The sequence below is a fragment of the Urtica dioica genome, chromosome 5, assembly GCF_054948205.1.
Source record: "Urtica dioica subsp. dioica isolate 48M chromosome 5, U.dioica_male_clone48M_v1_H2, whole genome shotgun sequence".
NCBI classification, from domain to species: Eukaryota; Viridiplantae; Streptophyta; class Magnoliopsida; order Rosales; family Urticaceae; genus Urtica; species Urtica dioica.
Window position 1 is genome coordinate 37,719,006 of NC_142760.1, and position 12,586 is coordinate 37,731,591.

The 12,586-nt window shown below is 37.0% G+C and overlaps 2 protein-coding genes across 2 annotated transcripts; one reads left to right on the plus strand and one right to left on the minus strand.

Annotated features, from left to right (window-relative positions):
• Positions 1-1,819: 1,819 nt before the first annotated feature.
• LOC149398278 (methanol O-anthraniloyltransferase-like) lies at positions 1,820-4,480 on the minus strand. Its single transcript, XM_089615924.1, has 3 exons — positions 4,034-4,480; positions 2,997-3,430; positions 1,820-2,453 (listed from the first exon to the last, which is right to left on the minus strand). Exons 1-3 carry the CDS (start codon positions 4,478-4,480, stop codon positions 2,018-2,020), a joined length of 1,317 nt encoding a protein of 438 aa, XP_089472050.1. The 3' UTR covers positions 1,820-2,017.
• A 4,412-nt stretch (positions 4,481-8,892) lies between these two features.
• Positions 8,893-11,967, plus strand: LOC149398279 (uncharacterized). Its single transcript, XM_089614539.1, has 4 exons — positions 8,893-9,511; positions 9,595-10,515; positions 10,581-10,703; positions 10,850-11,967. Exons 1-4 carry the CDS (start codon positions 8,893-8,895, stop codon positions 11,965-11,967), a joined length of 2,781 nt encoding a protein of 926 aa, XP_089470665.1.
• The last annotated feature ends 619 nt before the right edge of the window (positions 11,968-12,586 follow it).

Below are 12,586 nucleotides of genomic sequence, written 5' to 3' on the forward strand. Positions count from 1 at the left end.
GCGTCGGGATGAAGGGGTTTCATTAGAGTACTCGTTCCCGCCATGGAGCCCAGCGAACGGCTCCCTCTCGTGCTCGCCAAAAGGCTATTCATCCGATTGGTAATCTTGTCCATTATTTTCTTTATCCGGTCATCAAAGATTCGCGCAACTAGGACCTCGAGGTGGTGGTTGTCGTCGCGCTCAAGAACTATGTCGCCGTTGAGGATTCCTTTGCAGCAGAATAGTTCAAGGTCGACTTTGGCTCTGATACCAACTGATGCAGCGGTAGACTCGGATTCTTCTAAAACTTGTTAGTTCAATCTCACGAATACCATATTCTAGGGTTCTAATGCAAATTCATAGTGAATTTCAAATTGGGAATAAAAGCGTTTTCAAAATACCAAATCTGATTACAATAAGCAAAAAAGAGCCTAAAATAGTCCTCCCAAAATAAACCCTAAAATAAAACGACAAAGGAAATAAGGAAAACGACACATAAACTTCAAATAGGCCGAAAGTGTCTGTAACAGTGTAATTTGGTCATAAAAATCAATTGAAGATGGACTATGCCTGTTTCAGCGTAGATATCATCTTTGGTTTCGATTTGATATATTATAAGCTCCGTTCCGACACTTGAGGCTGGGGGGAATGCTTGTTGAAATGCTCCAAGAAGGTTAGGGTTTGCTCCTGGGCCGGGTCTTCAGTTTGGCCACATCAGAAAACGTCCATATATTTAATTCCAGCCTCATCACAAGCAATATAGCCTGAAAATAAAGGCTTGGACAATCAGGTTACTTTCCCGTCGATATTTTTGTATTTTGATAAATGGCAAAACCCGGAACGCCTAAACACCGGTGCTGTGTAAACTAGCAAACCCCACCCATAATCAATTTCTTGCATAAACCTTACGTCCGAAACTGCAAAAAAACCATTTCCTTTGGCAACACCAAGTTTGACTCCATTGCCGAAAGAAAGAAGTCGCCAACAGCGTTACCTGTTAGAGTGTCGTTTCCTTACTGTAGTGTTGTTTGTATTACTACTGTCGTTTTCTGTATCATTGTTTTGCTTTGCTGTCGTAGATTCTATTGTGTACTTAGCTTAGTTGACGTCCTACTCAGAGTGTCATGTATATCAGTGTACAATCAGCTAATGAAGCTATGAGATATTCAATACAATCTTCGAGCTCTCTCTCTCTCTCTCTCTCTCTCTCTCTCTCTCTCTCTCTCTCTCTCTCTCTCTCTTAAATTTGACAACTATAAAAGATCTATCAGTACAAGTAACCTAAAGTATAGGAAAAAAAAAAGTGGCATTTACTATGTAGTTAAGGGTTTTTTTTTTAGTAGAGGTCGGGACATGTAAATTTATTATCAATAGCAAAAAGAAAAAAATCTTTTGAAATTAATCTTGAATTTTTTTTGTATAATTCTTTTTGGTGCTTGTGAAATCCGGGGTTGTATAGTAAAATAATGCGAATCCAAAACAATCACTTTAATAAATAAAATAAAAAGTGATATGAAATGCCTACGATATCCAGATAATTAATTTACAATGTGGTCGAATTTCGAATCATTTTATACATATAGTCATCGAATTAATTGATTACAAAATCATCTTCTCTCCCTTAATAATATGATTGCTTGAACAAGTTATCGTGTTTTATTTAAATTAGCTATCCATAAGCAAATTGGGATTTTTATTATTCCAGAAAGCCAAAGCTCCTAGTTCATCATCTTTACTTTCATTATAATCTAAAAAAAATCTCAATATAATTTTAAGACCTTTAAGTTGGTGATACAATTCAATAAATCACACATTGAAAATGTAAACAAGCAGACAGAAAGAAGAACATATGAGTTAGCTAGGGACCCACACCGAAGCTTTATTGAGAAAAAAAAAATACAAAACACGCGCATCAAAATAGGATTAAACTTGGAAACAAGATAATAGAAACAATAAGTTAAAAACGGTGATTCACCTACAAGAGAACACACATGGACACACATTACCGGCCTCGGCATGAGCAATATAGCCTGAAAAATCAAAGCTTGGACAAGTTTTTTGTAGCCGTTAATTTCTGTAGCTCGTGCTCAAATCTATTCATGACAAGCTCAGGCAAGTTAATCACTGCAGAAATACTTTCACGTCCATCGATGTTTGTGTATTTTGAAATATGGCAAACAAAAGAACGCTTGTACACTGTTGCTACGTAAACCGGCAAACCCCAGCCATAATCGATTTCTTGCATATACCTTATGTCCGAAACTCCAAAAAAACCATTTCCTTCGGCAACAGAAGTGTCTAACACCACCTTCGACTCGATTGTCGAACGAAAGAAGTCGCCGGTCATCTTGTTTTTCGCGGCTTTCACGAGGTCCACCGCGTATGCTAGCGGTTTCTCGCACAAAAGTTTAGATTTTGAGATTGCAGCTGGGAGAGCAGTGGCGTTACCGTAGTAACCTACAGGAATATTTGCACTATACAGGATTCATCAGTACTTAACCTTTTGTTGGATATTGAAAATAAAACAGGAGGCTAAAAAAAAAAGTATACTGAATCATATAAGAGATTAAACATAACAAAAAAATACGTGGTTTACTATGTACTTCTTTTTAGTGCTTGTGAAAATCTGGTTGTATAATCCTTCCAAACCAAATCGAAAAATAATTTTGTTTGTGATCATATAGGACTAGAATTTAGACATGTATATATATATATATAAAAATTAGAAAAATAGCCAATGATATTGTTAAATAGTTAAGATTTGGTAAATATTAGGTAAATAGTCATAAATGATAATGTGGCGTAATATGACAGTGGTTATTTACTTAATATTTACGTTTGTAAATATATAAAATTGACTATTTACTTAATATTTAACGAACTTTTGCTATTTAGCAGTTCTCAATGTTTAAATCGGCTATTTTGCTAAATTACCCATATATATATAGAGCGCGAGGGAGAGAGAGAGTCCATAGATTTTATGATTTGTGAGTATAGGTCCTCAATAATGAACTTACTTGTATTTCTTGTCGCGAGCATTAACTGCAAGTACGATGCAAACTGGCTTTTCGTGGTCCAAGTTCAAAGCTAGGGCAACGCACTTCCATAAGCAAGCTGTGATAACATCGAAAGATGTTGATTTGGCAAGGTGTTGTGGAAGATCTCTGCGGATTCCTTTAATGAAATCATGACTTATGAGGAACGAACGATTCAAAGTGTCCTCTGTTTCATTCAGGAAAGACGTCGCAGATTCATCTTCGCCCTCGGAAGCAATTCGAGGCTGTTGGGAAATAAACAGATCTCTTTCCCAAACGGGAAGAATAGAAGGAGCCGCCGCACCACGAGCTATCTCTGCCACGGCTTGTAGGAATTGTGTAATCCCTATTCCATCACACATTGTGTGATTCAATCGTAGTGCAAAAATAAAACCTCCACACAGCAATCGAGTCACCTGAGTTGGCCAAAAAAAACATAAAAACACTTAAGAACAGGTAGTAAAAAAAAATTGAACTATTGGTATAAACTACAGTTTTTTTTTTTTTTTTTTTTAATGAGGGGTTAAACTTGTACGAATAAGAAAAATGAAGGTATGTTTTTGCATATATTTATTATTAGATTATTATTTTATCGATAAATTAGAAAAATAGTCGACTTATTTATTTGACTTTGCTAAATAGCCAATGCTTGATAAATCGTAGATAAATAGCAATAAATAATGAAGTGGTCTAATATATGAAAGTAATTATTTATCTAAGATTTATGTTTGTAAATACATAAAAATGGTTATTAATCTAAGATTTATCAAACGTATTTAACAATATCAAATGTTTAAGTTGGGTATTTTTATAATGAACCCTTATTTTATACAATTTAGAAGTAAATATGAAACGTAGAGCGTATTATTTTATAGCATTGCCTAATATTTTACATACCTCTAAAAAAAAATTAAGTTTGTGCCACGTAATAATATAGCCGTTGACCATTTTGGTAAAAAAAAAATTATTTAATTAAAAACAAAATAATTAATTCATCGTGAAACTAAGAAAATATTTACCTGTGCAAATATTATAGGACCGCCAATTATATTCTCAGATCCGGGTACATTATACAAAACCTCGTTGAAATATTGATCTGGCAATAGGATATTATCACCAAGCTGGTCGAGAGTAATATTTGCAGAAGCCTCAATAAATAACACTCCTTCACCGGTGCAATCAACATAGAGCTTCTTGTTAGACCCTTCTACAAGCCTTCCAGCTAGAGGATAGTAATACACCAAAGCCCTACTGAGAGCTTCTCTGATAACCCTAACTGGGTCTTGACCGACCATCGATGGATTATTCTTGTAGAAATATATAACGGGCATGGGAATCCTCAGGGCTAGGCTGTCATCGACGTCGGAGAGTTGCTTTAGCTCACGCGGGCTTTGAATTGCAGGCACAACCAGCTCCGGCTCACACCGGGAAACTGTAAATTTGATCGATGAGCCGATCCTCATCATTTTTTTTTTGTAAACTTGTGGTGAAAGTGCTCTCTCTGGTTTTTGTTTATATAGAGCTTGCCGATCTCTTGTCATTACATGAAACTTATATAAAGTCAAGGAAAGAAACAATCAGAAAGTACAATATCACAACGACTTTTAAAAAATACATTAGAAAAATAAACCGCTTAAACATTTGACATTGTTAAATAGTCAACGTTTCATAATCTTAGATAAATAGCCACAAACATAACGTGATCCTATCAAAAAAATTTGATGCTTTCCAGGTTTGTCCCTTCTTTTTATTTCCGAATTTTCATTTAAATTCTATCTTATATTTCCAAATATATAGAAAACAGTTATTTTTCTGATAGCATATCAATGCCCAAAATAAATGCAACAGTTATTTTTATGATTTTATGTTCTTTAAATCATAGTTCACATTCATACGTATTTACATAATATTTACAATTATTGACACATATTAACAGATATTTACACATTTATTCTACGTTTTTATTTGAATATTTTTGTTAGTCATTCATTTAAATTTAAATTGTGCTATGTGTTTCTATTTTGAAATTAATTATTTAATTGACTTAATCGTATTTAGAGGAGCGATTTATCAAATTCATTTACATAGCCAACGTTTTGGGGAGAATGATATGTATGGGTATTTTTGTAAAACGGCTTGTAAATAAAAGTCAGTGACTATTTATCTAAGATTTAGGAAACATTGACTATTTAGCAATGTCAAACATTTAAATTAGCTATTTTTCTAATTAATCGATATATTTACTCGTTCATTATAGATTAACTCTGAAGGATCCCTTTAATTTGTATACCCAAACCACAAGGTATGATATAACAGCGCAATATATGAAAATATAAGGCAATTTGCTGGCCGAGAATCTCCACAAACTTAATATAATGTGAGCTTCATGTGCAATTAATACAGAATTTATCAAAGTTTCTTCAAATTGACTTCTATATTTTCCATAAAATAAATAGAAAATATCTCAACTTTCTATATTGAATTTTTAAAAAAAAATCATATCTAAATTCTAGATAGGGAATTTTATGTAAACCCAAATTCAAATCAATGAAATGAAATGAAATTTTAATTCTTATTCTTTATGTTTATGGTAATAGTTTTTATCTTGAAACAACTTACTATTGAAGTTGATGACGATGATATATGCGGTGGCGTTCTCTTTTGGTTTTAGTGCCTACAAGTAAATCTATATATTACGTTTCCCAACGAAAGATATTATAAATTTATTTGTAATACTAGAACTTTACGGTTGGAATTTTACTATTAACTTATTCTGTAATAGAGTTGGAAATAATGTTAGATTAGTGACAATCCAAATATATTTCGTCACATTGATCCTAAGTTATTATGTGGGTTAGTATAAGGAACGGACTAAACATATATATATATATATATATATATATATATATATATATATATATAGCCCAAATAATCCACACATGCTTTAAAATTTAAGCTAATAGCCACTACATACCAAAAACATTTCAATATTAATAGCCACTACATACCAAAAAAAATACAATACAACACGACTAATGTTGAGCGTCGGAGAACGCGTCGAGGGAAAACCCTCCGCGTCCTTCTAGATTCACGTTTTCTTGTGGTTAGGTGAAAGTGCAAGGATTCGAACACCCGACGAAGAGTGCGAAGAACGTGGAAGATTCGAAGACCCGGAGACTCGAAGATCCGAAGACCCGGACGCTAAAAAATCCGAAGAACACGATGAACACGAAGAACACAAACACGACGAGAAGAGAAGAACTTCACCAAACTCAACCTACGTGCGGTCATAGGGTCCGGCCCTAGATCGAATCACGGACGGTTCTTAGTGGTAATCCAAAAACGCGATTAACATCCCTTAATATCACTATTTATAGTATGTTTATTCCCTAAAAAGTTTTTATTTAGTCAAATGTGACTTTTTTATGAGTTTACGTTAAATCTCTTAGAAAATTTTCTTTTCAGATTGTTAATTTGATAGCGTTTTTTTTTTGGAGAAATTCAAATTAAAATCATATAAGGATTATATTTTATTCAATAAATTTTTTAGGTATAAACATGTTATAAATAGTGATGTTAAGGGATAAACCTAATATATTAGATACTACTAGAATATTTATCGCATTTCGATTATACACTTAAGATACATAGGGGCCGTTTGGTTATGTTTTCTGTTCCCGTTTTCTGTTTTCTGATTCTAAATTCTAGAAAACAGTTTTAGAAAAACTGTTTAGTTATGAATTTAGAAAACAGATTTAGAATCATGTTTCTGTTTTCTTTGAAATTTGTTTAGAAAACAGAAAACAATGAAAAGTTGTTTTCTATCTTATCTATATACAATTGAATGGAAAACATAACCAAACAACATTTAAAATATTCTGAAACGTAATTCTAAATCTGTTTTTTAAATTTAAAAAATTAGAATCAGAAAACAGAATTTTAAAAACAGAAAACGAGTTTAGAAAACTAAACCAAACGGCCCCATAATTTTTTCCCTGATCTAAACTTGTCCATTTTGGTTTAGTTTGTGGACCAAACATGTATACATTAGAGCTTCAAATTTCCTAATCTGAGCATTGATTTATTAGACCATGAAAGAGCAGTCTTTAATTGGGTTTCTCAGTAAGGATTGCTCTTGATCATCTGGTATAATAGCTTATGTAATTATTTATTTATTGTGTTAATGCTGTTAGAGGGGCGATCCTCTTCGCACCACTGGAATTATCGAACTCGGCTCTCTCGGAGAAGGAGAAAGAGAAGAAGTGAAGAGAAAGAAGAGTTTTTTTTTTAATTTATTATTATAAAAATAATAAAACGATGGTATATTGATAATTGCACATATTTTAAATCTCACGTGACAAAAAACGTGACATTTAATGTCCAAAATTAGACAGAAGTGACAACGTGAAATAACGTCATTAGTTAAGAGATTCTCAATGCAACATTTCTGAGTACATGTGGTGAAATGAAATCCTATGGGATAAAAAAAGAATTAATTCTTTTTTTAATTACAAATCTCTAGTAAAGATGTTGGGACTTGAGACCAATGTCTGACTTTCCGGGGGAACCGGACGGGAACCGGGCGGGTTCCGGCGAACCGGAGAGGACCGGGAGGAAACGCGCATAAATCGCTGCCGTGTCCTGAACCCGGTCGGATCCCGGTCAAACCGGACCGGAATCCGTTGGACCGGGTCTCGTTTTATATATAAAAAGTTTGGGTTATTTTTCGGGGAAACCTCACATCCCGAGTGTGAGATTGACGAAACCCTCCCGGCCCGGGTTCCGTTTTTTCTTCCCTACGTTTGCTCAGATCCCGCCAACTTCTCGCGATTTCCGTCAAAGAGCTGTGATTCCCGCCGGATCTCGTTCTTCTCTTCCTTAGTTTGTCAAGAATCCGAGGAATCCGAGAGGTACGTGTTTATGGTTTCGGATATTTGAGTTTTTTTTCAATTTTTTCAAAAATTTGAGTTTTAAAGAAGAAAAAAAAAGTGAATATTCGGTGATTTCTGGCAACTTTTGATAAGTTATGGCGACTTCCTGTGACTTTCAGCCGAGGAAGATGATTCAGTAGGGGAGAGAGAAAAAAAAAAGAAAAAAAGAAAAAGAGAGAGAGATAAATAAAATTATAAAAGTGCACTGATGGGACTTGTGCGTGTGATTTATTAGTGGCAACTGACAAGAGCCCATATACGTGTAATATATAGCCTACTGTAATATTAGGCATCATAATATAGCCTACTGTAATATTAGGCATCCTAATATAAATATAGGAAGTAATATAAATAAAAAGATGGTAGTGTAGCCTGACAATAATACTATTTATGCTTCCTACGAAATAAATAAAAGACAAATATAAGAACAAGTAGATGCATAATAATGGACTTAGATTTTAAATAAAGTAAAAAGCCCATTTAAATAAAAACTTTTATACTACTTCATTATCATTTTAACATTTTTCATTACGTTAATTATTAATACATATGTGTATTTTCATTATGTTTTTATTATATTTTGATTCAGAATATGTTATGCAATGTTATATATATATATATATATATATATATATATATATATATATATATATATACACGTTATTTATTAATACATATGTGTATTTTCATTATGCTTTTATTATATTTTGATTCAGAATATGTTATGCAATGTTTTATATATATATATATATATATATATATATATTTATTTTTATATTTGACCATATTCTGCAATATTATTTCCATTCGATTTTCCATCGGCATGATTTGATTATTGTGTTAGTGATTATGTTGAATTAGATTTAATTTGATGATGAATTGATGATTGTGAAGATTATGATTATGTTGAATTATAATTAATTTGATGATTATTATGATTATGAAGTATGGCATCCGACCCGGCATACAAGTATTGTGACCCCGTCGAAGGACGACCAAGTGCACGCAAATGTAAGTTTTGCGGACACATCATGGGCGGTGGTGGAATCACTCGTGTGAAGAACCACTTGGCGAACGTGGACAAGTCCAAAAGCGTGAGGTTATGCGACAAAGTTCCTCCTGAAGTAAAAGCGGAAATGCAAGAGTTACTCTACGGGAACTCTCAAAAGAAGAAGCAACGTAAGTGTTTGGGTGAGTCGATACGAGCCGACCTCCGAAAAAGTCTAGGGGGGAGTCGAGACTCTGACGAAGACGTAGACGAAGAGCAGGAACTGCGTCGGATAATGAAGAGGTCTCGAGAAGCACAAGCAGCCGAACAATGGCGGAAAGAACGTGAAGGTCCCGGTGGATCTTCCGGGACTCCTGAGCTAAGAAGATCTGCTACGACCGCACCGTCGTTGTACCAAAGTGATAGTGCGCGCCAGAGGAGGGTGGACGAATCGCAACCCGGTATCAAGAAGAGGTTGGCCAAAGCCATCGGCCGATTTTTCATTCACTCGCAAGTTGCCGCAAATAAGACACTTGACCATCACTTCCTGAACATGATTCATGTTTCCGGTGAAGTCGGTAAGTAAAAACTTTTTATATCGCTTTTACAAGTATAAATTGTAATCTCGTATATTTGATATATTGATCTTATTTAATTGTAGGACCGAATGTCCCGGTACCCAGCCCGAAAGACATTCACGGCTGGATCCTCGACGAAGAGGTACGAGACATGCGAGCTTATGTCGAAGAACAAAAGGTGAAGTGGCAGACGTACGGATGCACCATCATGGCCGATGGTTGGACGGGACCCACAAGATTAAGCATAATAAACATTATGGTTTATTGTGGTGGGTCGGCTGTCTTCCTGAAGTCAATTGACGCGTCCGACAAGATCAAGAGTGCGGAGTACCTCATCGGGATACTCTCCGAGGCAATTGAACAAGTGGGACCCGAAAACGTCGTACAGATCGTCACCGATAACGGGTCCAACTACAAGTCTGCGGGGAAGAAGCTGATGAGGAAGTACAACTTGTACTGGACCCCTTGCGCCGCACATTGCCTAGACCTGATGTTCGAAGATATCGGGAAGAGGCCAAGTGTCGACAACGTGGTGAAAGCCGCTCGACAGACGACCAAATTCATCTACAATCACGGCTCTGTTTTGTCCAAGTTGAGAGAGACTAGTACGGGTGAAATTGTGAGACCCGGGGCGACAAGGTTCGCGACCAACTACTTGGCTCTCAGAAGTCTCCGAGCCAAAAGATCACCTCTTAGGAACCTTTTCACCTCTCAATGGTGGGATGATTTGAAGTTGTCTTCCTCACGAGAAGGGAAATGGGTTGCCGACAACACTTTACAAACCCGTTTTTGGCAAGGAGTCGACGACGTGTGTGCCATATTCGAGCCCATGTACACGTGTTTACGACTAGTGGACTCGGAGGTGCATCCCACTATGGGGTTGTTGTACTATGTTTTCAATGAGATGCGGAAGCGGTTGGAATCACTTCACGGACGTCATTGGGTCGTAGACATCATCGACAACAGGTGGAACAACCAATTAGGCCACCCGTTACATGAAGCAGGTAGCCTATTTTTCAAATTATAATATTATAATTATGTCCCTAACATTATTTTAAATTATGTGCAGCTTTTTTCCTTAATCCAAAATTGCAGTACAATAGGGAAATCCATAAGGATAGTACCCATATGGCCTCGGTGACCAAGGTGTTCGACACTCTACACCCCGACGAAGATTCATCGACGTTGGCAAGTGAGTTGTTGTCATTTCGAGATATGCGAGGTGACTTTGGACAAAAAAGTGCAATGTCTACTAGGGGCACCGTGAACGCAGGTACAATCTCATGAAGATGTTATTCAGGTTTTTTCACTTATTAACTACATTCGTATTGACTGCAGCTACGTGGTGGGAACTATATGGGAATCATACACCTACGCTGCAGAAGCTGGCAAGGCGAATCCTATCGCAAACGGCGTCCTCATCTGCCTGTGAGAGGAACTGGAGTACGTTTGCTTTGATCCACACGAAGCAAAGGAACCGTTTGGCGCACTCAACGTTCGACAAGCTTGTCTTTGCAAGCTACAACATGAAGTTAAGCTTGAGAGACAAAAGAACGAGGTATGCGGACGAAATGGAACCTCTCGATCCTCTTGATATCATTGAAAGGGCTTTCGATAGGTCAGGCGCGGATACTGATGGTGACGATGAGCTTTACCGTTGGATCGATCCGGTCCACATGGATGGTGCTGACAACTTGCCCGATCCATTGGCGGAATCTCATGCTCGGGCAGAAGGAATAAACGTCGAACAAGTTTTGAGTGAAGAGGTCGGAGTTGATACCCGTGGTCATGATTCAGGTGGCGGCTCGTCACACGGGGGTAGCGGGTCACCATCACACGGGGGCGACGAGTTTCAATACACGGGCGGGGAGCAATCCAGGGCCGGAGGATCTCAATACCAGGGCGGCGGGTCTCAATACCAGGGCGGCGGGTCTCAACACGGGGATGAGCCATTCAATCCGTTCTTTTTTGCTCCGGAAAGTGGAGGAAATCAACGCGGAAACCAAAGGGGTATGAACGATGCGATCTCAATGTCGGGTAGTAATGATATAGATATATTGACTTCAGAATTTGGAGGGTTCTCTATTACACCTGACGGCTCCGAGATTGGTTATTCACAGTTAACGGCGTCATACGACCCTTACGAGAATCAACCTTACTCGTCCTACACTTACGTCCCCGTCCCCGTAATACCCGTGATCACAGTGGAAGACACACAGGAGTCCTACAATGGGTACGGTCAAACCCCTTTCACACGTTGGGAGGACGGTTATCCTCCGTACTCGCGTCCTATTAGTCTTAGTCAGGAGACCTACGATTATCACTTCCGTACGTGGTTCAACACATATTCTAGTTCCATGACGTGGTACCAGTATAACATGATGGTGGATGATCAACCGCGCCGCAGATCTAGGCGACGCAGATTTCAACCCCCGAGACACTCAACTTATAATTAGTGTATTTTATCGCACGTGTTGTAATAATTTTATACTCTACTTATGGTATTTTTTGTTTAAGAACTCAGTTTATGTTTGGTATGAACCTTTGTTTGAAGTATGAACTATGAAAACTATTTTTATTATTGTAAAATATTTGTCTGAATCCCCCTCGGGTTCCTACACTTTTTGTCGGGTTCCTCTCCGGTAAACGGTTTCCTACCGGTATCGGTTTCCTTTTGTTTTCCTGAATGCCCCTCGGTTTCCTCTTCGGTAAGCGGTATCCCCCCAAAATTGGGGTCTCGGTACGGTAACGGTAACGGTAAGGCGATCCTTGCTTGAGACTGAGAGTAGCATCTATCCCACTTGACATGACGTATATGGAACGAAAGCTGAATAAATAATTATTATAATTTTTTTTGCTCAGACTGAATTAATCTATTAAATCAACAGTCTGTCATATATCTACAAACAAGATTTACGGGCAAATCAAATCAAATCACATAAAATCAAATCAAAGATTTACAACTGTTTAGATCCTGCACTGAGATCCGGCAACTACGGCACATCGGAATAATAACCAATCAAATAATCGCTAACTCCTTCTTTCACGTTGATATTACAGATTTGCCATTCTACA

Excerpts from the sequence above, each read along its gene's own strand:
- LOC149398278 (XM_089615924.1), bottom strand. The coding sequence starts at position 4,480 with ATGATGAGGATCGGCTCATCGATCAAATTTACAGTTTCCCGGTGTGAG. Across the intron at positions 3,431-4,033 it reads GTCCTATAATATTTGCACAG|GTGACTCGATTGCTGTGTGG; the intron begins GTAAATATTTTC and ends TGGCCAACTCAG. Across the intron at positions 2,454-2,996 it reads GCTCGCGACAAGAAATACAA|TGCAAATATTCCTGTAGGTT; the intron begins GTAAGTTCATTA and ends AATCCTGTATAG.
- LOC149398279 (XM_089614539.1), top strand. The coding sequence starts at position 8,893 with ATGGCATCCGACCCGGCATACAAGTATTGTGACCCCGTCGAAGGACGA. Across the intron at positions 10,516-10,580 it reads CCACCCGTTACATGAAGCAG|CTTTTTTCCTTAATCCAAAA; the intron begins GTAGCCTATTTT and ends AATTATGTGCAG. Across the intron at positions 10,704-10,849 it reads AGATTCATCGACGTTGGCAA|CTACGTGGTGGGAACTATAT; the intron begins GTGAGTTGTTGT and ends TATTGACTGCAG.